The 15,046-nt window shown below is 35.0% G+C and overlaps 1 protein-coding gene across 2 annotated transcripts in view; it reads left to right on the top strand.

Annotated features, from left to right (window-relative positions):
- MYOF (myoferlin) overlaps positions 1 to 14,610 on the top strand; it is a 62,455-nt gene extending 47,845 nt beyond the window's left edge. The window contains exons 38-55 of one of the 2 annotated variants that reach the window (XM_053948967.1): positions 525 to 601; positions 2,017 to 2,073; positions 3,915 to 3,926; positions 4,757 to 4,855; positions 5,436 to 5,561; positions 6,316 to 6,471; positions 6,581 to 6,672; positions 7,633 to 7,803; positions 8,319 to 8,467; positions 8,685 to 8,824; positions 9,100 to 9,188; positions 9,270 to 9,365; positions 9,952 to 10,093; positions 10,407 to 10,506; positions 11,367 to 11,560; positions 12,768 to 12,877; positions 13,181 to 13,328; positions 13,780 to 14,610. In XM_053948967.1, the coding sequence (XP_053804942.1) occupies positions 525 to 601; positions 2,017 to 2,073; positions 3,915 to 3,926; positions 4,757 to 4,855; positions 5,436 to 5,561; positions 6,316 to 6,471; positions 6,581 to 6,672; positions 7,633 to 7,803; positions 8,319 to 8,467; positions 8,685 to 8,824; positions 9,100 to 9,188; positions 9,270 to 9,365; positions 9,952 to 10,093; positions 10,407 to 10,506; positions 11,367 to 11,560; positions 12,768 to 12,877; positions 13,181 to 13,328; positions 13,780 to 13,815 (1,994 nt within the window). In that variant the 3' untranslated portion in view covers positions 13,816 to 14,610. The remainder of the gene's footprint in view (positions 1 to 524; positions 602 to 2,016; positions 2,074 to 3,914; positions 3,927 to 4,756; positions 4,856 to 5,435; positions 5,562 to 6,315; positions 6,472 to 6,580; positions 6,673 to 7,632; positions 7,804 to 8,318; positions 8,468 to 8,684; positions 8,825 to 9,099; positions 9,189 to 9,269; positions 9,366 to 9,951; positions 10,094 to 10,406; positions 10,507 to 11,366; positions 11,561 to 12,767; positions 12,878 to 13,180; positions 13,329 to 13,779) is intronic. The other variant, XM_053948968.1, reaches the window with a different exon arrangement.
- Positions 14,611 to 15,046: the final 436 nt, after the last annotated feature.

The following is a 15,046-nucleotide window of genomic DNA, read 5'->3' as shown; positions in this document are numbered from 1 at the left end:
AGCCATCTTGTGTTGTGTACGTAGGTGGAGATAACATTATCTGAAAGGAAAAACATCTAACAGAGAGTATTAATTAGAGTAACATTCTAAAGCATAAGAGGGCAAAATGCAAAGGCAAGTCCATTCTTGGACTTGTGCTCATTCCCTGAAGTTCCTCTTTAGTATCAACTTGGAAGTTAACTACCTGCAGAACACCTCAGCACTAGTGCCAAAGAAATGATGCAGTATTCCAGCAAATATGGCCTGAATACAATGGTGACATTTCCTCTACATTTTTTCAAGTTTTACTCTTACTTTTAGTTTTAATTCTCTATATTTGAGAAATGTTTGCATATCCTGCACCGAAGTATTTTGTCTGTTTTTAGCAAAAAAGTGGCAATTAATTGCTTTCTTTAGAGGATCAAACATACAGCCAGTGAATTATTTTACATCGTCAGTAACTGTCTGGATTTAAATCTGATGAAACTGTTTAGTACGATATTTTTCCTACACCATATTGCCTTAATAAAACCTTTGGCTTACAGTTAGTCTGCTCTCTGCTGCACCTTGCCAGGATACAGTAATTGATATGGAAGACACACAGCCACTGCTAACAGCTCAGGTAATCTTTGAAATTTGATGCTTGACTTTGTTCTTAAGATCTCTGATTTCTGAGGAACTATCTAGACAGCAAAATTGTCAGAAACATATGCAACCCTCTGGAAGGCCAGATGGGAGAAAGTTACTTGGTGACAGGAAAGCGAAGGAAATTTGGTATAATTTTAATCTTTGTTTTCATATAGTGAACACTAAACTATAGCATTTTGTCCGTGGTCAAATTCACCACTAGCTTAAGAATGAAGTCACTTGTTCAATAGCTACTGAAAGTATGTGACAGAACATCACCCAGTTCCCACTGATGGTGGTGAGGGACACCTGATTTTGCAGAGACTGAGCAGTTTTAGATAAAGGAGCTAGAAGTTTAGGGGTATGCTCTGGTCCTTCAGCCCTTCCTTTTATCACAGTCACAGCTTGCCCTCTCTTACCTTGAAGCCATCCAAACCCAATAACACTGAAACAATTTTTTCTGCACTAACACTTCTTTTCCTTCTCTGTTTTGCCTTGTCTCTTTACTGCTCTGATTCTTTTGGGACCACCACAATACAGTTTTACTTTCCAGGTAAAAAATAATTCTACTTACAGAATTTTACTCTTGAGTTGAAACATGACTGAAGACAGATTCAAGCAGTACATTTTTAAGGAAAAAATATTAATTCTTTTAGGACTGTAAAATGTTTCCCTTACCTAGACGGTGTTTTCATAGATGGCCTGTTTCATTAAAGGAAGAAGATAAATTATGCTCTTTAATGCACAGCAATTTTGCAGGCTCTTAATCCACTGTTTTGACTTTTGAAAATGCAATATATTTTACGTTGTTATAGCAGTCCAAAAGTAAATAATCCTGAATTTAAGCTTTTGGACTCTTACTGCTATTTGAGTATTTTAATGATTGCCTTGTTCTTCCTTTATCTCTTCTTCTTATTGTCATCATATTCAGACTCTAATTTAAGTACATAGATAGACCATGATCTTGTGATTACTGTCATCATACATGTAAATTGTCACTAATATTTAATTTACAAGTCTCTAACTTTTTTCTGAAATAGGTTTTCTCTTCTAATATAAGTAGTATATATTCTAATACAAGCTGGAACAGAGAACTATTATTTTCTTTAAAAATTATAAGGAAAAATATTTAGAAAATAAAGAAGATTTAGCACTTCAAAGTCACCAGTAATATTGATTATACTTGTGTAGTTTATTTCAACTAAAAAGGGAAAACTTAAAATGCTACATAAGCAGAAACACAATTTTCTTTTAGTTTGACATCACCCAAGCCAAATATAGCATTAGATACAGTGAAAGCATCCAATCTGAATTGAAATAAGTAAAACTGTGGAAAGTGTAAGTGCTATGCAGACAACACCCTGAGGACACAAAATGCCAAAATTTCATCAATTACATTCCGATTTCCAGTGTTTAAGCAGTATGTCAGCAGCACTCAGCAAAATGGCTTCTCCAACAACAGTGCATGTATGTACCAAACCGATGCATGCAGGTGACCAGGATGGGCTGGATGGAGAGGAATGTTAACCTCTGGGGCCTTGAGGGGTACTTCCCTGGGCAGCTCTGCCAGAGAGAGATTTTGGAGGAGATGATGCTCACAAGTCCTGTAGGATTAGTTATATTGAGGTACCTTTGTTCTGAAAATCTTACTATGCTTATACAATATGTATGGACTACTGAAAACTTCTTTGTGTGCCAATGTACTTAAAATCTCTGTGATAAAAGCAAAAAATAAACAGGAATTATTTCACTGTGCTATTAATATTTAAACTTTTTTAAGAAGTCTACTTTCTGGAAAATAAAATTACAATTTAAAAAATTCTTACTCTGACTTTTCTAGGGATCCACTGCATCTCTTAGATTTTTTTCCCTAATTCCAGATTTTTCAAAAATATAATAGTTAAATGTTACTGTCTTGACAACTTCATGTATAACAATGTACACTGAAGTTACTGGGTACATTTTAAAAAGGACAGTAAGATTACATTGTTTTTACCATGTGAGTATTTCACTCCAAAATCTCTAATTTATCATATGGCATTTTATTCTGTGTTTTGGCATTCTGTGAGCACATCCTGATTACAACTTTTAGTAACAATAATATTGGAATATTGAAGACTATTATTTGCTCTGGAAATTTTTGAAGAAGATCGTAAAGTTTTGATTTTTCTTCTTACTACTTCTTCTCAAAAATACCAAGTGCATTATTTGAAGAGACATTTGGAAGTATATCAAGGGAAAAAAAAATACAAATCCAAAACATAACCCCTGACTTGAACTCTGCCAACATTACGCTTTGATGAAAGATTCAGAGTTCTACAAAGTGCATTTTGTGAAAAGGTTTCAAATTTGCTCTTTAAATTATGATTGAGTAATTATGCAAGCTAACCTTTGCATTGTCAACATTACAAACCAGTATTTAAACAAAATGAAATTTAAATATAGCAAACTATTGAAAATTACCTCATGAATTCTGCCAGTAAGTTTTGCAAATCACTAATGATGTTGTTTCAAAAAAAAAATACACTCCAACTGTCTTTAGAAAATGACAGTCCCATGCTAATCTGATAAGAATATGCTGTATTTATGATTTGAAGATAGAGAAGACTAGTAAAATATGATAGACCTGAACATCCCAACGAAATAATTACTTAAGAGAACAGAAATGGGAGTAAATAAGAATGATGTATCAGAATGATGTCCTGACCTATTGATGCATTTGGCTTGTATTCATAAAATGTTCTGCATATTTCTTCTGCTTTGCATAAAAATTCATTGCTAATGCTTTTAAATGAAAACACGAGGTGTAATGTATAAAAAGTAGCAGAAATGACACTTGCTAATCATGGCTTCCAGATGGGATGCATGATGCTTGCTCTTAATGGACTAGCGGGTCATAATTACGGTATCTGTGATTTAACAGGTGAAGAATTTTGGATTGTGCACATTGTTTTTGAACATATGGATAAATCTATAGACAATTTTTTTGGTTATGTGAAGAACAAAGCACAGGGTAATAATGTCTTACAGTCCTTTCTAAAATGTGTGTGTATATAAATATGCATGCTTCAGTTAAATATCTAGAATATTCTGCTTTTCTGACAGCACCAAAAAAAAATCAAGTTAAACACATGGTATCTGAGTATTCTTCAAAAATATTTCTAAATGTTTGTAACTAACTTTGCACACTTACTATATACAAACTCCTAAACATTTAAAGCCTATTTAACAGTATAAAATTCTACAAATCATATCCTCACCATTGCTTTTATTTTGCTCTTTTTTTATGCCTTGATCCTCATGAGCAGCTCACAGAAAAGGTAATGTATGCTACTTCAAAAAAATCTACACATTGCTTTCACCAGTTGAAAACCAGTATATCAATACTGCCTAAAAATAGCATTTTAAGCATATGGATGAGAACAGTAATCTCTGAAAGTGTTTGATATAAAACCTACAGTGAACTTGTAACATGGTAAATTTAGGAAAAATATGCAAGACTGAAATAGGAAGCCATATATATATATATATATATATATATATATATATATAACCCCAAGAAATCCAAAATAACCCCAACAAACCCTCACTTTTAAGGATCTGCATAGTACTTTAAGATTCTGTTTAAGTCCAGTCTTAAAAAAAAAATCAGATTTACACAGTGGATGAATGCTATTAATTCCATTCATTCATAGACAATGAATGCTATTTATTACCATTGGAAGTTTGTTTTCAGGGGCAGACAATTATATTATGCAAACCCTGTGAATACAGAAAATAGCACTTTCTTAAACAGTGATTATCAGACTTAAATAAATAAAAATACAAAAACCCCACAGAAATACTGTATTAGTAGAATGTATAGATTGCTAGTATCTAGGTGACATGAGGCTTATTGAAGTACTATTTTTAAGGGGCCAGACTCAGCTACTTTTCGACTGCATTTGGTTAACAGTGAGATGGATCTGCAACTGCCTTAATTATTCTAATTTTCTTTCAGATAAATCTTTAATATTACCTAACTGATAATAGGTTTTAGAGTATATTATTTGTTACTATGCTTGATTGTTCATTATTTCTGCTGTACAGTATGATAGGAGAGAGGCTTTATCTCCCAATAAAAGCTTTTTTTATTTGCTTTTCTTTTAAGGAGGAAGAAATTGTTGATTGGTGGAGCAAATTTTATGCTTCAATAGGAGAATATGAAAAATGTGGACAGTACATTAAAAAAGGATATGACACTTTAAAGGTATTGCTCAGGATAAAATAAGTTAACATATTTCAGAGCTAATAGGCCCAAGACCTGATCAAAACTGTCCCTTTTTTTCTTTAAATGCTATTCAAAATTTAACTATACATGATTTTCTATGAAAGTTCTTTCCTAATTCATATGATTAAATGAAAATTTTAAGAAGATATCTTAGTTTCTCTTCTACTTACCTACACTTACTAAGAGATGTATTAATAATTTAATCTCGCCTTCAGTCAAAGGGAATTTTACTCTTGACATCTTTGGGCACGAGGCAGATCCTAAATTTGTTGGCTAAAATTTGAAGTGAGACTACTTTCATTTCTTACCTAATATAGCTAACAAAGAAAGTAAAGATAAGCTTATGACATACTACTTACTATGATTTTAACCAAGCATAAATGAAGCTTTATCACATGTTCTCCAAAACATTGCATTTGTTCCCACTTCGATATAAAAATAATTCCAAAAACTTTGGTTCCCTAAAATATTCCATCAAACACAAAATACCTTGCAGTGTTGCTATGGTGGATCTGATATATATGATAATTTCTAAACTTTCCTTTTTTCATTTTTTAAGGTGTATGACTGTGAATTGGAAAAAGTACCTGAATTCAAGAACTTAACAGACTTCTGTGATACATTTAAACTATACAGAGGCAAATCTGAGGAGAGTGATGATCCATCAGTGGTCGGGGAATTCAAGGTAAATTTCAAATGATGGGCAACAAACAAATGCTAGTTGCGGTCTTTTGAATGTGAGTGGTTATTTGAGTAGATCTACATGCAAGCATTTCAGCTTAAATATGGGTGTGTACATTAGAAGGGGCAACAGATATTCGTAGCTACTTAGCTACAGGCCCATCTTTTTCAAGGAAAGTACAGCTACACATTGCTCACACTAGATGTGCTACATGTTAATTGAAAGTAAATATAATTCCTGCTAATGTAACCTTCCCTAGTAACCATGGGACAGAACCTTCCCAGATAGTCTCTCAAACAGGATTAAAATTCCAAAAAGCACATTTTTAGAATGATTTTGGAAAAGGTATTTTGTACTATTTCAGTGTTTCTGTGACTTTTATAGATTAAAATAATGCTAATGTAGATAAAACCAACCAACCAGTCATAAAACCTCCAAACCTTAAATGATGTTTTTGGAGAGAGAAACAAAGTATTTGTTACATATTCTTAGCTGGAGCAAAACTGAGCAGTTGTGTTGACATCAAAACAGCTGAATTGAATTAAATTGGCAAAGGATATAACCTTGTCTTTTTAGTCTTAGCATCCAAAACCCACTAAAATAAAACAAAAGACTTCTAGGTCACTGTGGATCAGGCTACAATTTTGCTATTCCTATATAAAACAGTGTGTGTATGTGTAGGATAAATAAGAAAAAACAGACTTAGCAGAGTGCCTTTTCTACATTCCTCTTGACAAGTCTTCACACTGTTTTTCAGGGCTCGTTCAAGATCTACGCCCTGCCGGACGATCCCGCCGTGCCAGCCCCTCCTCGGCAGTTCCGGGAGCTGCCGGACAGCGGCCCCCAGGAGTGCATCGTGAGAATCTACATCGTGCGAGCCCTGCAGCTCCAGCCCCAGGACAACAACGGGCTGGTGAGGCTGTGTGCTTTCCTCTGGCACCTAACTGCTCTCCTGTACTTCAGATGAAGTTGGACTTGATAACTATTTCTTAACAATGTTCTTTTTTTCTTATTTTCAATAGTGTGATCCTTATATAAAAATATCTCTAAGTAAAAAAGTAATTGAAGACAGAGATCATTATGTGCCTAATACCCTCAACCCAATCTTTGGCAGGTAACGTACTGTTTTGTATTTTGAATTTCCTATATTTTCCAATGTTTTAATATTTTTTAAGGTAAACCATTACTTGAAATATTCAGTGCTCTATTCATAGTTATATACTGACAGTTAATTGTGAGTAAAATTGCATAAGGTGACTTCCTTTGAAATCATTGGAAAACACAGATGTTTGACTAATCCATAGATTTTCTTTGTCATGTGGGTAAATTGCACAAAGTAAAACAATGTATATATCTTAAAACCAGCCTGTCTTAGGCTTGTAAGAAAAACAAAATATGCTTATGGAATATGGAAGAAGTTTTAACTCTGAAAACTAGATGGCTCTCACAAGTAATCAGCTTAGCATGTGTTCCCAGTACACTGGTCTTTCCATCAAAGGTTAATGACACTATTGAAATATATTAATAAAAAATACTAGTTAGGAATGAAAAGTTACATCATCTGCATAATTACTATGAAATTCTAGGTCTGGTTTAGAGTTGGAGGAGGATTTTGATAACTTAGAAGTTAGGAGGACTAGAGAGGAGGACTAGAAGGATTATAAAGGGTTTGAAAAGCATAATTTGCAATGATGCTCTACAGGTTTTCAATTGTTCAGATTATGCAAAGAAATAGACAGCAGATACTTGATTACAGACACAAAGTAAGTTCCTTCCTCAGTCCCAATTCAATCTGATGCACAGAAAACATCTAAGTTATAAATTGTGCAAAAGGAAGGAGGTAATATCCAGAGGAGTAAAAATGAAATTATTTATAAGTGCAAATAGAAATTGGAGCATGAAAGATAACTGCTGCTAGATTTATCAGTACTGGAAGCATCCTTTTAATACCTTCTAAAGGCTGTTGCTCAAAAATTAACTAGTAAGTGCTTTTTTCAATTTGTATTTTTAAGTTTAAAAATAAGAAGCATTTCTCAAAAGAGCAATAGCCTTAATGGGCAATTTTTGTGTTTAGAATGTATGAACTCAGCTGCTTCTTGCCTCAAGAAAAGGATCTGAAAATTTCAGTCTATGATTACGACGCATTGACTCGTGATGAAAAAGTGGGTGAAACCATAATTGATCTGGAAAACAGATTCCTTTCTCGTTATGGATCTCACTGTGGCATCCCCCAGCAGTACTGGATGTAAGTAATTTTTTCTGTTGAAAATTTTAATCTGTAAGACCTAGTACACAATCTAAAAAAACCTTCATTCTATGGTTAAAAAACAATGCTGTGGCTTCTCAGAGGTATTTCTTATGCTTGTTCTATCATCTAAATTTCAAGTGAAGCTGTAAATCTTCAGAACAGCTTTCACTGAAAACCATGGCATCAAATATTTTAATATTTTCTTAATCTAGTAATGTATGTCATTTCTGTCCAGAGAACTCACACTTAGCAGCATTTTCTGACCTATTGTTGCAAGTAAATATGAAAGCATCTGAGAGTGTGAATTATTTTGATAAAGAAAAAACACTCTGTCTTGGAAGGTAATTGAGCTGATACAAAATTATGTCACTGTATCAAACTCCAGAGCCCTTAATCTAGGCAGTTACACTGCTGCCCTTTCTGGGCTAGTTTAATAAATACATTTTACATGATGTGTAAATGCCCTGAATGGTGAATAGTTTTAGGATATGTTTCTTTTGCTTTCATAAAAGTTCAGGTGTGAATACCTGGCGTGATCAACTAAAACCCACCCAGTTATTGCAAAATGTAGCCAGGTTTAAAGGCTATGCTCCTCCTGTCCTCTCTGAGAATGGCAGAAAGATTAACTACGGGGGTCAAGACTATACTTTGGAGGATGCTGGTGAGTTGGTTCACTTATTTTACATGTACGTCTTAAATTCACATTGATAAAATAGAAAACTTTACAGTTATTTATGGAATACTAGAAAAATATATTTGATTTTTCTCCAAGTTGAACACACTTTTATGCTCAATTTTAAATATCTGGTTTTAATTTTTCTGAAGGTCAAATGCATATTCTAGTTCATAAGCCCCTGTTTTTTTCCCATTTGTTTCAGAAGCTAACAAAATCTTGCATCAGCATCTTGGTCCAGGTGAAGAGCGGTTAGCCCTTCATATCCTCAGAACCCAGGGCTTGGTACCTGAGCATGTGGAAACAAGAACCTTATATAGCACTTTCCAGCCCAACATCTCCCAGGTACTGTGAACTGGCTTGGGTATGGTATCTTGAAAGCAGAAATGGAGCATTCCAGAATTTATATCATGTTGCTAATGGTGTGGTAACTCTCAGGGGGAAGAGGGCTACAATTGCTTGACTTAAAATGTAAAGCAGGTTAGTCTAGAAACATAATAAAACACAGCTTTTTAAAGAAAGTTTCTGTAGAAATGAGAAAACTAACCTGAAAAATTAAGGGGGCATGACAAACGTATATGCAACAAACAATCCCTCATCCATCTTCTTCACTGCTACAGGGAAAGCTGCAGATGTGGGTGGATGTTTTCCCCAAAAGCTTAGGACCACCAGGCCCTCCGTTCAACATCACTCCCCGAAAAGCCAAGAAGTGAGTATCCCCACATACTACACACCCTCTGGCAGCCTTGACAAAGCAATCCACATCTCTCACCCCAAACATCTCTGTTAGGTACATCCTGCGTGTGATCATCTGGAACACCAAGGATGTCCTTCTGGATGAAAAGAGCATCACAGGAGAAGAAATGAGTGACATTTATGTGAAGGGGTAAGAGCATTCTGTCATGTAACACTTAAAATGTATAACATTCAGAATGTCCTGGGAATACCTTGACAGGGATTTCATATATTACTTCGTTCAGCCAAGTCAAATGCTAACCTCAGAGAAGTACAGAACTGTTATGAGATAAAGCATGACCAGTTAATGTGTGGTGAAAGATCCCAGAATTTCATCTCTTGAGTCAAACAGCAGCTGAAAAGGCAGAGAGTTAGCCTTGGTGCTGCATAACTTGGATTCTTAATTTTTACATTCCCTCGTCTTAATATAAAAAAGCAATAGAAATAAGATAAATATACTACCAGGCATATCTAATTTCTCACTAAAAAAAGAACTCAGCAACTCACCACTGAGTTCTAAGACCACAGCACTGGTCTTAGATCAGAAATTCAGTTCAGATGTTCCTATTTACAGTACTAGATTGGAACCAAATTGCAGAGGGGCTTGAAAAACTCCCCAGCCCTCTGTGAGCAATTCTTACAGCTGGTCTGCAACCCCTTAATGACACAGTTCCAGTACAAACAGGCACCAGTGTAATCCCACTGCAAACACCAGACACATCTCTCCATATTTTCAGATGGATGCCTGGTAATGAAGAAAATAAGCAGAAAACTGATGTTCACTACCGATCATTAGATGGCGAAGGGAACTTTAACTGGAGATTTGTTTTTCCTTTTGACTATCTTCCAGCTGAGCAACTCTGTTTAGTTTCCAAAAAGGTAAGTAATCCTAAAGATTTCAATTCTTAGAATACAGATTCTAGTTAACCTGATAATTTGTACCTACATATTGAAAGAGACAATTTGGCTCAGTTCCATATACTTTCTCACAATGCTGTTGTGAACAGATTAATTTTGCCTTTGGGCTAGAAACAACACACTGGCAACAACAGCACTCTGCTTTTAACAGAGCAAGATTAGATCTCTTGATACTTCCACCAACCCCAGAATTCACAAGTACTACCTGACTCCAGCTTTGAATTTCCATAAGTAATTTTTAAAGGTGTTTGGTATTTGTTCTTTAAAATTTTAGGAACATTTTTGGAGTCTTGACAAGACAGAATTCAGAATCCCACCCAAACTGATCATTCAAATATGGGATAATGACAAGTTCTCCTTGGATGACTATCTGGGTAAGATTTTGAATGAAAATAGTTACTGTTCTCTCAAAGCAGGATATCAAAGTGAACAATTTTAAATTATCACATAAGGATTGCATTTACAGTGAGACACTGAGCATGGAAATATATTCCAGCTTTCCTTCTCAGTACAGGTTCACTGAATGAATAAGTATTCACTCAGTAAAGGCAGGTAAACCAAGATACTTTTCACTCATGTAAACCCTCTCACAAGGCATATGAAATAATAATATGCATGAAAATTTACTTTGCTTCTTTCTTTAAGTAAAACTGCTTAGACAAGGGCACTTCAGTTCTAAATAAGAGTATTGACAGTAGCACATAATTTAGGTTTAAGCAGTCTGTTTCACACTGTTATTATTCCCCACTATTTCTAGAGATAGTGCTCTGCACGGGATCTCTGCCCTGTATTAAGACTGCTCGAAAGTCTTTAGCTTACATACAAACTATACAAAATCTGAAAACAAGTGATTGATTTATAACCATCAATAATGTTTGCTAAATTATGCACTTAACTGTCAGAAATTGCTTATTGCATTGCTGTGTTTGGGTATCTTCCATTGAGATGTGTGGGGAAAAAAAAAACCTCTATTAAAAAATCAAACAATCTTGCATTAAAGAAGGGGAGTCAAGCTTGCTAAATCAGATTTATCAATACCAGCAAGAGGGGTTTAAACACAACGTGTCCCACTTACCTTCCTCACAACATCTTTAGACAAACAAGAATATAATGTGTCTGTTGATTGCCTTTCCTGTATTTCCTGTGTGTTTCGAGATAGCAGGGTTGATGTTGAGCTGCTGTGCTGTATGGTTGGTTGTGTTATGCAGTGTTTGTTTTTGTATCCACCTTCTAGGCTTTGTGGAACTTGATTTACATAAAACAATCATTCCAGCAAAAGTTCCTGAGAAGTGCAATATAGACATGATTCCAGAATACAAGGCAGACAGTTCTCAGAAGGCTCCCAGGACTGCCTCTCTCTTTGAACAGAAATCCATGAAGGGATGGTGGCCATGTTATGTTGAAAAGGATGGCTCACGTATTTTAGCGGTAAGGTTATTGCTTTTTTTAAAAGTACTTCAGACATGCTCACCTTTCTTTTGAAATTACAAAGAAAGGCTGTAAAGAGTTTCCCACTTAGCTGTTAGCTTTCAGTGGATGGACAGAGGAGGGGTAAATAGGACATTCCATGCACAAGTTCAGGAATTTGGTCCAGCAACAACTTTTTGTTTTAAAATGTGAGTTTAATGCTCCATTTATGTAGTTTGCTGCTAACTTCCTTTAACCTGAAAGACTGTGGTGCCAGTTGAGTCATGCTATCTTGCCAAAGCAGCTGATAGAGTCATGTGAATGAATGCATAGCCTCAAGCTGTGCCAGGGGAGATTTGGCTTAGACATCAAGAAAAATTTCTTCACAGAAAGGGATGTTAAGCACTGGAATGGCTGCACAGGGATGTGGTGGAATCACTGTCCCTGGAGGTGTTCATGAAAAGGACTAGATGTGGCACTTAGTGCCATAGCCTGGTTGACAAGGTGGACTTGGTGGTCTTAGAAGTCTTTTCAACCTAAATAATTGTGTAATTCATTAATTTATCACATTATTGCTCAGAAGAACATCAGAGACATCCCAAATGCATTAAAGATGAAAGGAAAATGTTTAAATCCAAAGGATTTTTGTACAGAGCAAACAAAATCTCTGTATTGAGAATCCAGACTAGCTTTGTGATTATGTATGCCATCAGAAGACCCAATTCTAACTTGTTCTACAGAGAATATAAATGTATATTTATAATTTGCAGAATATGAAGCCTTTCAAAGTTGTCTTCTTGTTCTTCTTGTTCTTCTAACTTTATTACTGGAATTTAATAAATGAGGAAAAATATTCAGAAACATTTACAAGCCACAGCAATATGAAAAATTAGATGCATGGTCATTTGGAAAATACGCAGTCCTCGGGCTTCTCTTGAAAGAAGAGAAGAATGTTTTTTTTTTGCTAAATTGGAAAAAAAAATGTTATGGCTTAGAACTAGAGATGAATTAGCAGAACAATTTTATGCCCAGTGATTTGATTTTTCCTGTGTCTTTTCCTGATACTGTTGTGACACTGTCATAGTACAGAAATCAGTGTATTTTGAGGAGGAAATCAGAAACACAGGTGTACACCATGAGCTGATCCCAGCTATTCTGTATAAGTACCAAGGAAGTCCTACTAGTGCAATTTCAATAAGACGCTGTCTCGTGCCACTTTTTTCTGAAGGGTAAAGTTGAAATGACTTTGGAAGTTGTCAATGAAAAAGAAGCTGAGGAGAGGCCAGCTGGTAAAGGAAGAGATGAGCCCAACATGAACCCCAAACTAGATCTACCAAAGTAAGATATTTTTATCCCACTAGCTTTAGAAATACCCAGTATCTAGCTTCTCTGATGCATGCACTAATATATTAGTCATCAGTTATCCTTTGCAATATAAAAGCCAATCTTGTTTCCTCCTGCAAGCATTAGGATACAATGCAAGATTGTTTCAGTACTAATGGCACATGTTTACTGCAGCTACTATCTTGCATTTCAAAACGGTTTTCTTCAACCTCCATGTTTTAAAGCATGTTTTAAAGTGTTATAATCTCATGCTTAAGGTTTAGAGTATAAATAATACTTACTTCTTTCAAAATGCAGCCGGCCAGATACTTCCTTCCTTTGGTTTACAAATCCCTGCAAGACCATGAAATTTATTGTGTGGCGCAGGTTTAAGTGGCTCTTCATTGGCCTCATCATCTTGCTGATTCTCCTCCTGTTTGTAGCAGTGCTCCTCTATTCCCTGCCGGTAAGAATTTTTGAATGTTACTGTTCCTCAGCTGTGGGATGAGCTTAGACAGGAGTCATCAACAGGATACACTCTTGACTCAGACAGTCTCTTTCACCTCTGTTTTAGCAGGAGATAGGGATTATAGCCTTATAGCTATAGAAAAATTCAACTGATTTTTATTGAGAAACAATTAAAATTTAGGTTAAAACTAACCTATTAACTAAAGATGGAACAAGAAACTGCTTTAGAGGAGTTAATGACCTACATAATTAAAATAGCTAATAGTTGGCCTAGAGTCTACGTTAGTCTGAAAAAAAATTACCTATTTTCACTGTATTTTAACTCAAATTACCACACCCTAAATGCATTTTGATCCATTTTAATATTTAGAATGTCTTTTACAAAACTAAACTGCAGTATTTTGTGTACATCATTTTACCTCTCTTGTTTCTTCCTCCTCCCCCAACAGAATTATTTGTCAATGAAGATCGTGAAACCAATTTAAAGAAGAATTTTTTACCTCATCTTTTTAAATAGTGCTGAAATTTCACCCCAGGCTGTGGACCAAAATCAGCAAGGCTCTCCATCCTTTGTATCTGCTTGTATTTAGAACGGTAAAATAGATAATTGAGACTTTCAATAAGGTTAGCCAAGGTTCAAGAGGTCATGGAAGGGTTTTTTTAAAAACAAGGAATAACCCACAACCCCGATTTTTTTTTTTTACTTCCGTGGTATCTATACATGGTAAAGTTCTGACTTTGCTTTTAAAGTGGATTTTTTGTAAAAATCACTTAGAGGAGCTGCCTGCTATTGCTGTCTCTGGTTTTTAATAGATACTTTCTTTTGAGAATCCTTTTCATTAAGCACACATTGAAACTCTGCATTTTAAAGAAAAGGAAAACAATTACTATTTACAATTATGTCTACCAAAAAAAAATCACAGTTCAGCCAAAGGGTCACATGTTGTTTCTAGTTCCAAAGTTTTCATCATCATGCTGCTTAAAATTCTTATTTGCCATGCTGTAGACTTGACAACACTATACACGTATCCTGACAAGTTCATAAACACAGAAATGAATTATACATTGTTTTTTTAGTATCGTTACAAAATTCTAAATAAACTTATCCACAAGTAAAACACAAGTTTCCAGTTTTCTTCAACTATTACAAAACTAGAATGTATCAGGACTTGTGTAGTATCAGAAGATATAATGTCACAGACCTGGGATTTAAGGTATTCTACTGTTGTCTGCACAGTGAAGAATAAGGAAATACTTCAGCACAAAGTTCTCATTCATTTATTCATTAGTTAGGAAATTAATAAAGAAATCTGTTGACTAGTTTCACTATACTACTTGTATTTAGAGATGATCATAAATCAAAACACAGGAGAATACATGACCTAGAATCAATCCTTGTTTGTAATCTGATCTGCACATGGGAAGTATCTCATTTTGCCTCAATCTCTTCTCCCAAAGCAGAGTAAAATATAATCTGCACTAAAAATCAGGTTATTGTCTGTGATTCTATCTCACTTTTACGGAGGGCTGGTGCAAAAGCACCTCTGAACATCCTCTGGTCCTTGAAAGGAAAATCTGCAGCAGAACCTGAAATCAGCATTTGGTGTGATTGTCACATTTTTTTGACTGGATAAAGACTTCAGCTGTCTTTAAAAAGATGTCAAAAATAACTACAAAAATTAGTCTTTAAAAACTTCGGTAATTGTATTTAATGAC

This window comes from Vidua chalybeata, chromosome 8 (assembly GCF_026979565.1).
Source record: "Vidua chalybeata isolate OUT-0048 chromosome 8, bVidCha1 merged haplotype, whole genome shotgun sequence".
In the NCBI taxonomy this organism is placed as follows: domain Eukaryota; kingdom Metazoa; phylum Chordata; class Aves; order Passeriformes; family Viduidae; genus Vidua; species Vidua chalybeata.
The sequence above is the reverse complement of the archived record's forward strand: the minus strand, read 5'-3'. Positions and strand labels throughout refer to the sequence as shown.